Source organism: Suncus etruscus, chromosome X (assembly GCF_024139225.1).
Source record: "Suncus etruscus isolate mSunEtr1 chromosome X, mSunEtr1.pri.cur, whole genome shotgun sequence".
NCBI classification, from domain to species: Eukaryota; Metazoa; Chordata; class Mammalia; order Eulipotyphla; family Soricidae; genus Suncus; species Suncus etruscus.
This window is the reverse complement of record NC_064868.1, coordinates 95,241,823-95,255,092: the sequence shown is the minus strand read 5'-3', so window position 1 is coordinate 95,255,092 and position 13,270 is coordinate 95,241,823. Positions and strand designations below refer to the sequence as shown.

Genomic DNA, 13,270 nt, shown 5'->3' with positions numbered 1-13,270 from the left:
AAGAGGAGGGACGAGCGCGCTGCGTCACAAAGCCCCTCCCCACCCGTGACGCACCGGCGCTGGACGGAAAGCCGCAGGGCTGGAAAGCGAATCCGGACGCGCCTGCGCAGAGCCGAGGCCTCCGAGCTGCTCCTGCGCTCTTGCCCTCTTTCCTCTCTGGAACTCCCCCTGCTTTTGCTTCCCCTCCACGAAACGTCTCTCCTCTCCCCTCCCCTCCTTTCCTCTTTCCCTTTATTCTAACCCACTTTTTCAGATAAACACTGGACAGTTTCTGTAAGCTCCTGCTGTGATCAACACTGGGATACCAACTAAATAGTGCTCCATAAGAAATTCCTCTACCTGACCGTAATAGAGACTATAGAGCCCTTTAACCATTTTCTAGGGCACATTGCCCACACCACCTCTAAGCTAATACTCTCCCTATCATGCCAGTGAGATCGGATGGCAGTGGCATCCTTTCAAAGTCCTTGGGCTTATTGCAAACCCCTTTCTTAAATCTCCCAAGTCTGTGACATGAAGATTCATGCTACATGCACACTGGATATTCACAGCCATTTCTCACCCTCATTGGTGCTCCACACTAGCTCCCCATAGTGAACATGTCTCCCTGCTCCTCCTGTTCTCTTTTTTTTTTTTTTTTTTTTTTGGTTTTTGGTTTTTGGGTCACACCCGGCATTGCTCAGGGGTTACTCCTGGCTGTCTGCTCAGAAATAGCTCCTGGCAGGCATGGGGGACCATATGGGACACCGGGATTCGAACCAATCACCTTTGGTCCTGGATCGGCCGCTTGCAAGGCAAATGCCGCTATGCTATCTCCCCGGCCCTGTTCTCTTAAAATCTCTTCTTCCCACAGTGGTTAGAGGCATCTATCTAAAATGCCATTCTTATTACCAGTCACTGTGAGAAGCCAAAATTCCTTTGCTAAGGTTTGACTTCAGACTTTTCACGATCATCCTCACTTTAAATAACCTGGTATCTCCTTCCCCTGTGTGCCTTCTTTTTTACACAGCACTTATTTGACTCTATAACACAATATATAAAAGTATTTCTCTATCATAAGACATAGTTTTATGATCTTAAGCAAACTCTTCAGCACCTCAATTACTTTCTCTCTACCTCACAGTACGATTCTGGGGATAGAAATGATAGCAATTTGAGGGATTAGAGCAATGGTACAATGGGAAGGGCACTTGCCTTGAAATCAGCCCACCCACATTCTATCTATGGCATCCATATAGTCCCCCAAGCCCATCCAATAGTGATCCTTGATCACAACCATGAGTAAGCCCTGTGCACCAAGGTGACCCCACCTGCTCCCAAAAAGAAAATAAATGTCAATTTTGGCTATTGTGAATAGTACTGCAACGAACATAGAAGCACAGGTGTCTTTTCTGAGGAGGCTATTTGGGTCCTTGGGTACATACCCAGAAGTGGAATTGGTTATAGGGATGATCAAGTCTTAGTTTTTTAAGGAGTGTCTTTATTTTTTCCAAAAAGGTTGATCCAGTCAACATTTCCACCAGCAGCAAGTGTGTATTCCTTTTTCTCCCACACCTATGCTAACACTAGTTTGTTCTTTCTGATATTTGTGAGAAACTATTACGCACACAGAATGGAATACTACTTAGCTATAAAAAAAGGATAGTCTCTGAGCTCAGAGCCAGGAGTAAGCCCTGAACTTTTGATGAGTGTAGCCCAAAAGCAAAAATGGAAGGAAGGAAGGAAGGAAGGAAGGAAGGAAGGAAGGAAGGAAGGAAGGAAGGAAGGAAGGAAGGAAGGAAGGAAGGAAGGAAGGAGGGAGGGAGGGAGGGAGGGAGGGAGGGAGGGAGGGATCTTGGAGCCAATTCTGGAGGGAATGCATGAGTGGACTCGAGTGGAGACTTTGGTAAAAGGAATGGTGGGAGCAGTCCTTGGCATCTTCAGGATGAGGCCAGAGCCAGCCTGAATGTAGACACAGATCCAAAGTGGCCCTGGTCAGGATCATGGGGTGGAGAAGTTCTTGACCTTGAAGAGAACTCTCTGGTTATGAGTGGCTTTGCATGCAGAAAAGTGCTTGGTGGGCAGAGGAAGAAGCTCCCTGAGAGCCAGAATGCATGCTAGGGTTGAATCCCAGAAGAGGGTTTCAAAACAGGCACTGCCTGCAAGTATCCCCTTAATTCTACTGTATGTGGCCCCAAACAAACTCCCAAAATGAAGATAGAAGAGCAGAAATGATTTGACTCTGTGTTTTGACTCCTCTTCTGGAGGCTGCTCTGGGCCCTGGTGCTCCTGGATAAAACGGGTTAAGCTTTAGCTCAGCCTCCTTTTTCCTCCTTCTTGTCTTCCTGTGGCTGCTGCTCACAACTGGCCAGGCCTCAGAGGAAGCAGCTGTATCAGCGGCTCCTGCTACCGACCCCTAACCTCAGGGTCAAGCAGGGACTTGCTCCAACAGGAGAACAGTGGCCTTCCCTTTTCCTGAATGTGCGGAGCACTCTGGGAGGGATTGCTAGGGAAAGGATTACTTGTTCTCATGTGCAGAGAACATTCCTAACGGAAGACCATGCACATGCATCTCTGTACCTGCCTCTTTCTGTGCCTCTGGAAAGCTGGCTTCAGTGCCATCAGGAAACACTACCTGGGTGCCATGCCCATGTTCTGGGACTATGAACACAGTGAGCTGATCGGAGAGCTGCAGGGAGTGCCTAGGTAAGTGAGCAGTAAGGGGCAGCCCCAGGCAGGGTGCTGGATGCTTGTGAAGTCAGGCGGCCCTGCTGCTGTTAGCCAAGACCTTCTCGAGGACGCATCGCTGATATTCTGTCCAGACATCCCTTTAGCACATGCTGTCAGTCTGGAAACTGTGTGTGGAGTGTGTGTGTGTGTGTGTGTGTGTGTGTGAGAGAGAGAGAGAGAGAGAGAGAGAGAGAGAGAGACAGAGACAGAGAGACACACAGAGAGAGAAACCCAATGGCATTTGCCTCAGTCTCCCTAAAGACAAGTAAAGCCAGTAAGACCACAGCGAGCTTGTGTATGCCAGGGCCATACTTCTGGTCCTGCCCAGTTTGGACTGAAGAATAGTATTACCTTGAGTGACAAAGCTACTTGTCTGCTGTGCTTTGGTGCATTTGGGGGAGAGCCTTATTAAATCCTCTTAACTAGATTTATGGGCATTGAGTTGGTCCAATCTATTTCCCTCCATTTCTGTTACTTTGGCTCTAGGTATTTTCCCAGGAGTTCCACTATTGCCCCCCAGCTTTGATGATGTACAGAAGGCTTGTGATGTTGTTGCACTATTAGAAGCCTCTTTTCTTTTTTTTGGGGGGGGGAGGGTTACACCCGGCAGCGTTCAGGGGTTACTCCTGGCTCTACGCTCAGAAATTACTCCTGGCAGGCTCGGGGGACCATATGGGATGCTGTCTTCTGCATGCAAGGCAAACGCCCTACCTCCATGCTATCTCTCTGGCCCCCAATAAGTCTCCTTCTTCTTGCCATGTATTCAGTTTGCTATTTTCCCCTCTCTTAAAAATGTTTCAAGGGCCCAGATAGTACAGAAGTTGAGACATTTGCTACTAATGCAACCAACCCCACTTGGATCCCTTTCATAGTATGGTCTCCCAAGTACCGCCACCGGATGCATTCTCACACCCAGCACAGAACTGGAAGTAGACCTAGAACACTGCCAGATGTGGCCCCCATCCCTAAATTATTTCCAGGGTCCAGGGATGTGGCTCAAGTGGTAATTTGCCTTGCATGTACAAGAGCCTGGGTTCATTCCCCATTACCAAATGGCCCCTTGAACACTGCCAGGCCTGGCCCTCCCAATAAAATAAAAATCAATTAAAATATTTTCAGGGGGCTAAAGTGGTAGTTCATCAGTTAGGGGGGCTTGCCTTAGTATGTAGTCAATCAGGGTTCAATAGACCACATATGGCTCTATGGGCCCCAAGTAATGACCCTTGAGCACAGAGCTGGAGTAAGCTCTGAGCACCACCAAGTGTGGCTACCAAAATAATAACACTTTTAGGAATTTTCTTTTGGGGGATTTGGGCCACATCCATTACCACTCAGGGGTTATACTGGCTCTGCAATCAGAACTTACTCCTGACAGGGTCGGGGTGCAATATGGGATACCCGGGATTCGGTGATGGGAATCCCCCTGATATTAACATGTACTTAAAATATTATTGTCAATAAGAGATTGCTTTATATTCAAGAATTGGAGGTGGTGGGAGGACAACTTTGGTGGTGGGAATTCCTCTGATTCAATATCAATATGTACTTGAAATATTACTGTGAAAGATATATAAACCACTTTGATCAAAATAAAAATTATTATAAAAAATAAATCCACTGTACTGACATTCCAGCCACTAAAAAAGTTATTTTGGTTTAGAAAATTATAATAGCTAAATTTTATGTTAATGACATGCAAATTTTCTGCTCAGCCCCAAAGTGAATATGGCCCTACTCCATTGTAAATACATCTCTTCTAGTCTGTTCTGTTTTCATTCTTCTCCTCCCCACTCTGCATGGTAATTGGTTGTATATTCCAGTGTTCAGGGTTTGTCATTGCTCAGTACTGTATAAGTTCTTATTTTGACTCTATGTTCCATAATGAGTCAGATAATAAGTTATTTGTTATTGTCCCTTAAATTTATGGTGCTTATTATTATACCCTCCACTTCCATCTACATTTAGTGCAGAAGCTTTTTAGTTTGATGTAGTCCCCTTTATTTGGTTTTTCTTTTATTTCACTTGCTGTTAAGAGTTATCAAAAGCATCTCCAAAACTGATGTCAAGGGTGTATCCCTTATATTTTCTTCTGTGTTTTATGGTTTCTGACCTACATCCAAGTCTTCAATCTACTTTTAATTAATTCCTTTGTATGATGTTAGGTTGTGGTTTTATCCTTTTGCCTTTATGCTAGTTTTATCCTTTTGCATATGTTGTTGTTGTTATATTTGTTTTGTTTTGTTTTGTCTTTTGCGTTTTGGTCATACCTGGTAGTGCTCAGGGGTCTACGCTCAGAAATCGCTCCTGGCAGGCTCAGAGGATATATGGGATGCTGGGATTCGAACCACTGACCTTCTGCATGAGAGGCAAACGCCTTACCTCCATGCTATCTCTCTGGCCCCTCCTTTTGCATATGTTTATCTGGTTTAGTTTAGTTTTTTTTTTGGGGGGGTGCCACACCCAGGAGTGCTCAGGGGTTATTCCTGGCTCTGTGCTCAGAAGGAGCTTCTGGCAGGCTCACAGGACCACATGGGATGCCAGGGATTGAACCCAGGCCTGTCCTGGTTTGACTGCATGCAAGGCAAACACCCTACCACTGTGCTATCACTCTGGCTCCTGTCTATCCAGTTTTCTGAAACTGTTTGTTGAGTAGTCTTTCTTTCTTTCTTTTTTTTTTTGTTTTTTTTTGGGGGGGGGCTACACCCATTTGATGCTCAGGAGTTACTCTTGGCTAAGCGATCAGAAATCACCCCTGGCTTGGGGGGACCATATGGGACGCCAGGGGATCGAACCACGGTCCTTCTTGGCTAGCGCTTGCAAGGCCTTACCTCTAGCGCCGCCTCTCTGGCCCCTGAGTAGTCTTTCTTGATCCATTGTAAGCTCTTGGCTCATTTGTCACAAATTAGTTGTTGATGTTCTTGTGTGTATTTCTAGACTCTTAATTCAGTTACATTGATCTATGTGTCTATTTTATTCTAATATCATACTATTTACATTACTATTGCTTTGTAGTATACTTTGACTTTGTTTTTATTTTTGTGGTGTCAGAGTTCAAACCCAGATGTTATGCATGCAAGCCATGTTCATTACCACTGAGACATATTCATTTTTCTGCAGTATAGGTGTTTTTATTTTTTTTTGTTTGGGGACCACACCCAGTAGTGCTTAGGGTATATTCCTAGGTTAGAAGTTGAGGGTTGTTCCTGGCAGTGTGCAAAGTACCATGCAATTCATGGAATCAGATCCAAGGCCTCACACATCAAGGTAAGTGTTCTGCTCCTGAGCCATACATTAGCCACCTGCTGTATAACCCCTTTACTGTCTCTCTGGCCCCATCATCTACATCTTTATCTTGAGCATCATGACTTGGAAATTCATCCAGGTTATAGCATATCACACAGTTTTTTTTTTCTTTTGTAGGATTAGAATTTTAATTCAGACCATGGCCATCATGTTCCATTGGCTTTCTTTTTTTATTTAAACACCTTGATTACATACAAATTTGTGTTTGGGTTTCAGTCATGTAAAGAACACCACCCATCACCAGTGCAACATTCCCGTCACCAATGTCCCAAGTCTCCCTCCTCCCCACCCAACCCCCGCCTGTACTCTAAACAGGCTCTCCATTTCCCTCATATATTTTCATTATTAGGACAGTTCAAAATGTAGTTATTTCTCTAACTAATCTTATCACTCTTTGTGGTGAGCTTTCTGAGGTGAACTGGAACTTCCAGCTCTTTTCTCTTTTGTGTCTGAAAATTATTATTGCAAGAATGTCTTTCATTTTTCTTAAAACCCATAGATGAGTGAGACCATTCTGCGTTTTTCTCTCTCTGACTTATTTCACTCAGCATAATAGATTCCGTGTACATCCATGTATAGGAAAATTTCATGACTTCATCTCTCCTGACAGCTGCATAATATTCCATTGTGTATATGTACCACAGTTTCTTTAGCCATTCGTCTGTTGAAGGGCATCTTGGTTGTTTCCAGAGTCTTGCTATGGTAAATAGTGCTGCAATGAATATAGGTGTAAGGAAGGGGTTTTTGTATTGTATTTTTTGTGTTCCTAGGGTATATTCCTAGGAGTGCTATAGCTGGATCATATGGGAGCTCGATTTCCAGTTTTTGGAGGAATCTCCATATCTTTTTCCATAAAGGTTGAACTAGATGGCATTCCCACCAGCAGTGGATAAGAGTTCCTTTCTCTCCACATCCCCGCCAACACTGTTTATTCTCATTCTTTGTGATGTGTGCCATTCTCTGTGGTGTGAGGTGGTATCTCATCGTTGTTTTGATTTGCATCTCCCTGATGATTAGTGATGTGGAGCATTTTTTCATGTGTCTTTTGGCCATTTGTATTTCTTCTTTGTCGAAGTGTCTGTTCATTTCTTCTCCCCATTTTTTGATGGGATTAGATGTTTTTTTCTTGTAAAGTTCTGTCAGTGCCTTGTATATTTTGGAGATTAGCCCCTTGTCTGATGGGTATTGGGTGAATAGATTCTCCCACTCAGTGGGTGGCTCTTGTATCCTGGGCACTATTTCCTTTGAGGTGCAGAAGCTTCTCAGTTTAATATATTCCCATCTGTTAATCTCTGCTTTCACTTGCTTAGAGAGTGCAGTTTCCTCCTTGAAGATGCCTGAAGTCTCAATGTCCTGGAGTGTTTTGCCTATGTGCTGTTCTATATATCTTATGGTTTTGGGGCTGATATCGAGGTCTTTAATCCATTTGGATTTTACCCTATCACACAGTTTTGACTGTGTATTGCTGATGACTGTTCCCTTATAGGAGTACATTACAACTTGTTTATCTAGGGGCTGGAGAGATAGCACAGCAGTAGGGCATTTGCCTTGTACAATGCCAACCCAGGACCTACAGTGGTTCGATTCCCAGCATCCCATATGGTCCCCTGAGACTGCCAGGGGCGATTTCTGAGTGCAGTGCCAGGAGTAACCCCTGAGTGTCGCCAGATGTGACCCCCCCAAAAAACCAACTTGTGGATTAACTTAGTGTCACACAGACCTTCTCATTTCCAGTTCAGTGTCTAAAAGGAACTACTGTGGTCACATATGCATAAATTTTTGTGTGGACATCTATTTTAATCTACCTGAAATATGTGGAATTGAAGATGCTGGATCAGACAGCAAATTTATGTTTCACTTTAGAACAGTGGTCCTCAAACTATGGCCCACGGGCCACATATTGTATTTGTATCTGTTTTGTTTCTTCATTGCAAAATAAGATATATGCAGTGTGTGTAAGAATTCATTCATAAGTTTTGTTTTTACTATAGTCAGACCTTCCAATGGTCTGAGGGACAGTGAACTGGCCCCCTGTTTAAAAAGTTTGAGGACCCCTGCTTTAGAAGAACTACTAGTCTCTTTCCAGAATAGACATGTTATACTCCCTCCATTCCATGAGTGTGTCTGTTTCAAAAGTTCTGTACCACATTTCATGTTGCCAGTATTTAATTTTAGTTATTTTATATTTATTAATTTTGGAAGGGCGTATGCTCCACACCAAGCGGTGCTCAGGGATTATTCCTAGTTCTGCACCGAGGAATCACTTCTGGCAGGCTTGAGGGATCATATTAGATACTGGGGTCAAACCTGGGTAGGCTACACACAAAGCAAGTGCCTTACCCGTGGTACTATATGGATCCATAAAATTTTAGTAGTTCTAATGATTATGTGGTGATATTCACTATCTGTTTAATTTGCCTTTCTCTGGTGATCATTAACTGAAGTAAAATATCACTCTTGCATGAAGGAAAAGGAGAATATGTTTTAGAGTTTCATTTGGGTTGTCTTCATGCAAGGTTGTAGTCATCAAGGCAAGTGCCTTCCCTGCAGCACTATCTCTCTGGGCCCTCTTCTATGAGTTTTAGAATTATGGCTCTTCTATTTAGGTCACCAGTACATTGGTTTAAATTATGTGTCCATGTGATGTTTGTTTATATCCCACATGAGTGAGGTCAAATATAATTTTAAGGATAAAATACAATATGTGTCCATGGTGATAAAGGGATCTTTCCCATATGAGTGACCATGAAGAGATACAGATGGCCAGTAACCTGCCTGAGTCAACGCTTGGCACTTCTTTTTGTTTTGCCTTTTCCGATCTTGCTTGTTTTGTTTTGGGACCATGCATATTGGTTCTTGGCAACTTATTTGACCTGGTGCTTGGGAGGTTGATCCTAGATGTATCTGGGGAACAGTTTACTGCTGGGGATCAACCCCATGCCAAGTCCTTTGAACCATCTCTCTGACATGTTTTAATTGTTTGGGAGAACACACCTGGTGCTTCTCAGGGTATAATCCTAGATCTCTGCTCAAGGATCACTTCTGATGGTGCTCAGGGGACCATATGTAGTGCTGGGGATCAAACCAGGGTCAACTGTATGCAAAGCCTTATCTTAATACTATCTATGTTCAAGGTACCTTAACTTAGTACTATCTCTCCAGGCCCATGGGTTCCTGGCATGTTTCTTTTTTCAGTCAGTCACTTTTTTCATGTTGGCCTCGTTAAATATTAGTGTTGAAATAAATATAATGTAGTCTGTTTTGTTTTGTGTTTCCAAGTAGCATGCAGTCTGAGGCATAGTGAAGCATAGGTTGAGTATAAAATTGCATTGAATGGAGAAAATGTTTTAATTGTTATCTAACTTTCTGTTGTTGTGTAAGCAGTCACATGTATTTGGCAGAGAAAAATGTTGATAACATTTTAATTTTGATGATACCACGTTATGGACTAGATTATTTAGATACTGACAGGATAGGCTGACTCTGAACACATCCTGACCAGCCTCTGCCAAGGTTTGAAATAAGCCTCTAGCAAATCAAGTTTTCTATTATCTGTTCCTGCAGCTGCTCACTTTCTTGTAAGCAAGGGTCAGGGAACAGAATAGATTTCTGATTGGCTTCAAAGAAATTGTTTAAGAACAGTGTGTGTCAAGAACATTGGTGCCAAACAGATTTGGCAAGATTCTCTATTAAATCCCCAGGGAAACACACAAACAAAAGTCTCCAAAGGTTAGAAAGTAGAGAAACCTGTGAGCCCTGGAACATTTTGTCTCCAACTGAGAGAGACAGATAAATCACAGCTCTACTCCAAAGAATGTTTGTTGTCATGGAAATGATCTCACCCCCGGGGAGTCTACATGGCCTTGGACAGTCTCCAGTCACAGCTGTCCACATACTTAGGTGCTGCCTGTTCTCTTAGGAATGTTTAGGATGTCCCTAACAAAAAAACCCTAAAAGATCATGCCTTCTGTCTGACTGTCAATTGTACCCCCCACCTGCAAAAATATAAAAGAAAGCTTGGAAGGGCAGAAGAAGAACATGACTGAGAGCACCCACAACACCAAAGTGATAGGATAGTGGGTAGGGCATTTGCCTTGCACACAGCTGACCCGGGTTTGATCCCTGGTATCCCATAGTTCCCCCCAAGCCTGCCAGAAACAATTTCTGAGCACAGATCCAGGAGTAATCCTTGCGCACTGCTGGATATAGTCCACCACCACCCCAAATAATGTGTGTAGGGGGAGGTGTTTGGTACTCAGGGCTCATTCCTGACTGTACACTCAGTGATCACTCTTGCCAGTGTTCTGGGGAGCACATGGGGTTCTAGGGTTCAAAAGCCACCCATGGTACTATCACCCTGTCCTAGTCAGAAATATTTCAGATGAATGTGCTGCTTTGCTGTGTCACCTCTGGTCTAATGATATTACCAGCTTCTTTCTAGCTGGTGTTTATCACTCTCCTAGATTGACTTCTAGAGAAATTATGAGCCACGGGGTCCTGTTTGCAAAAACACTGATCCTCAAACGTGATCAACTGATAGCTATAAAAAGTACAAAAAGATCATGAAATAAAATAGATAAACACATCAAGCTGATTCTTCATTGAGGCCTGATAGGCCATTTGTATTATATAAAGAGGAGTAAAGACACTGGTGGAGATGGGGACAGAGGCGCAGAGGGGCTCATTCATCAAAGCACATGCCTTGTAGGCATAAAGGCTGCAAGTTTGATCCCCAGTACCACCCTTACATGCTGGGTGCAGCCCTGGTAGGTCTGCTACTTAGTACCACAGGGGAAGGAGCAAAAAGACTGTGAGATGCAGACATCAGAAAATGTTATAGGACTGAAAGCTGCACAGTCATATCCTAAGGCTAGTGGCACAGACTTGTGTCAGAGATTGGGAAACTACAGCATGTTCCAAGATGTGACTCTCTCAGGCTGGCTTCCAGGAAGGAAATTCTCAGTGGTAGATACACAGTGAAAAGTGGCTGTCCACAACCCTGGGCAATGGCACCTGGGGAGGAGACAGGAGTGCACCACAACCACCTACAGGGAACAACCCCTCTGAGGTGGCACACATAGGACCATCATGACCCACCACTCATGGCCATCGACTTTGGGAAGACCTGGGACAGCCTGGATGAAGGATGTCATCGGCCATCCCTCCAGGCGACTGGGAAGTCCTCTCTTGAGTACCTATCCTATCATTGAATATCAGCCCCCCACTCGGCCTCCATGTCCTGTCCTATATCAAACCAACTTATGTAGGTACCTGGGTCAACACACTCTACCTCTTCACCTGGCCCTCTTCCCCATCCTCATGACCCTGTGCACCCCAACTTTTCAATTTGTGTTTCTGCTGTGGGGACTTCATGGACCTAGAATAGAGCTTTCTGGAAGGGGTGGCTCAGATCCCACTCCCTTGCTGGGAGGGGTGCTAACGAGAACCTTCCCATACTAAACTTGTTTTTGGCTCTGAAACATGTGTATTCTTTTCTTTCGTTTTGCTTTGAGTTTTGGGGATCAGATGCTTTCCCAGTGCTACTCTCATCTTTTCACTTTAGGGGTTACTTGCAACAGTGCACCGGACCCTGTACTGTATCTCTAGTCCCTGTGTTCTTTGCTGTTTTTAATTTATTCTCTTGCCCCCTTGCCTTCCCTTTACTACTCTTTTGCTATGACTGCAGGTTGCACACTTGCTTGGTGCTTGCTCTTATGCTCACCAGAGCTGTCCTCATGCCTTCTTACTGCACCATTTGCTGGGAGTCGTCATGAGCACATACATGTTCTCACTATCTTCAGTGTATCAGGACTCTAGACAGATAGCTGTTGGATCTACACTTAGCACATGTGGGCAACGCCAAGGATGAAATTCACAGTGCTTAGCTTTCAAGATAGGTGTCTTAGCCACTGAGCCTTCTGCTGGGCCCTGTACACTCATTCTACTGGGGCCACAGAACCATCTTTGAATCAGTGCTTGGGTGGCACCTAGAAGACTGGCCCTTTGGGAGCCAGAGAGATAGCATAGTGGTAGGGCTTTTGCCTTGCATGTGGCCAACCCAGGACAGATGGTGGTTCAAATTCCGGCATCCCATATGATCCCCCGTGCCAGCCAAGAGCAATTTTTGAGTGCAGAGCCAGGAGTAACCCCCTGAGCACCACCGGGTGTGACACCCCCCCAAAAAAATAAGACTGGCCCGTCATCTCCCCAAATCTCCAAGACATTAGCATTGGCATAGACCGATCTGACTTTGGCTGACTGAACCATGTATTTGATGCCAATAGCGTTCCACTTCTGCTGGCCACTCCTGGATTAGGTGGCATATGACAAAACCATGGACATTTTTCTCCTTTGTGCCTACTCTTTGTTCCAGGATTCTTTGAACCTGATCTTGCAGTTCTTTGCGCTCTCTCTCTCTCTCTCTCTCTCTCTCTCTCTCTCTCTCTCTCTCTCTCTCTCTCTTTCTCTCTCTCTCTCTCACTTTTTTTTGGGGGGTCACACCCAGCAGCACTCAGGAGTTACTCCTGGGTCTAAGCTCAGAAATCACTCCTGGCAGGCTCAGGAAACCATATGGGATGCGGGGATTCGAACTATCCTCCTTCTGCATGCAAGACAAATGCCTTACCTCCATGCTATCTCTCCGACCCCAGTTCTTTGCTTTTCTTATTTATTTACTTGTTTATTTATTTATTTTTGGGTTTTGGGACACAACTGGGGTGCTCAGGGGTTACTCCTGGTGCTCAGGGGTTACTCCTGGCTCTGCACTCAGAAATTGTTCCTGGCAGGCACGGGGGACCATATGGGATGCCAGGATTCAATCCACTATTCTTCCTGGATCTACTGCATGTAAGGCAAATACCTTACCACTGTGCTATCTCTTCGGCCCCTGCTTTCTTATTTTATTTATTTTATTTTTATTTTTATTTCATTTATTTATTTATTTGGTTTTTGGGTCACACCCGGCAGCGCTCAGGTGTTACTCCTGGCTCCATGCTCAGAAATCGCTCCTGGCAGGCTCGGGGGACCATATGGGATGCCGGGATTTGAACCAATGACCTTCTGCATGAAAGGCAAACGCCTTGCCTCCATGCTATCTCTCCGGCCCCTGCTTTCTTATTTTAATTGAGACACTATGATTGGCAATTTCTCATGCTTGAGTTTCAGACATACAGTGTGGTAACACGGATCCCTTCCTCAGTGTCCCTCCTGACTGCAGCCCACTGCTTTGTTACTATTTAAGTTTCTGGCCGCTTCTCTT

The 13,270-nt window shown here is 44.5% G+C and overlaps 1 protein-coding gene across 1 annotated transcript in view; it reads left to right on the top strand.

Annotated features, from left to right (window-relative positions):
- Positions 1-2,535: 2,535 nt before the first annotated feature.
- F8 (coagulation factor VIII) overlaps positions 2,536-13,270 on the top strand; it is a 120,640-nt gene continuing 109,905 nt past the window's right edge. The window contains exon 1 of the mRNA XM_049766654.1: positions 2,536-2,685. Coding sequence (XP_049622611.1) covers positions 2,540-2,685 — 146 coding nt within the window. The 5' untranslated portion in view covers positions 2,536-2,539. The remainder of the gene's footprint in view (positions 2,686-13,270) is intronic.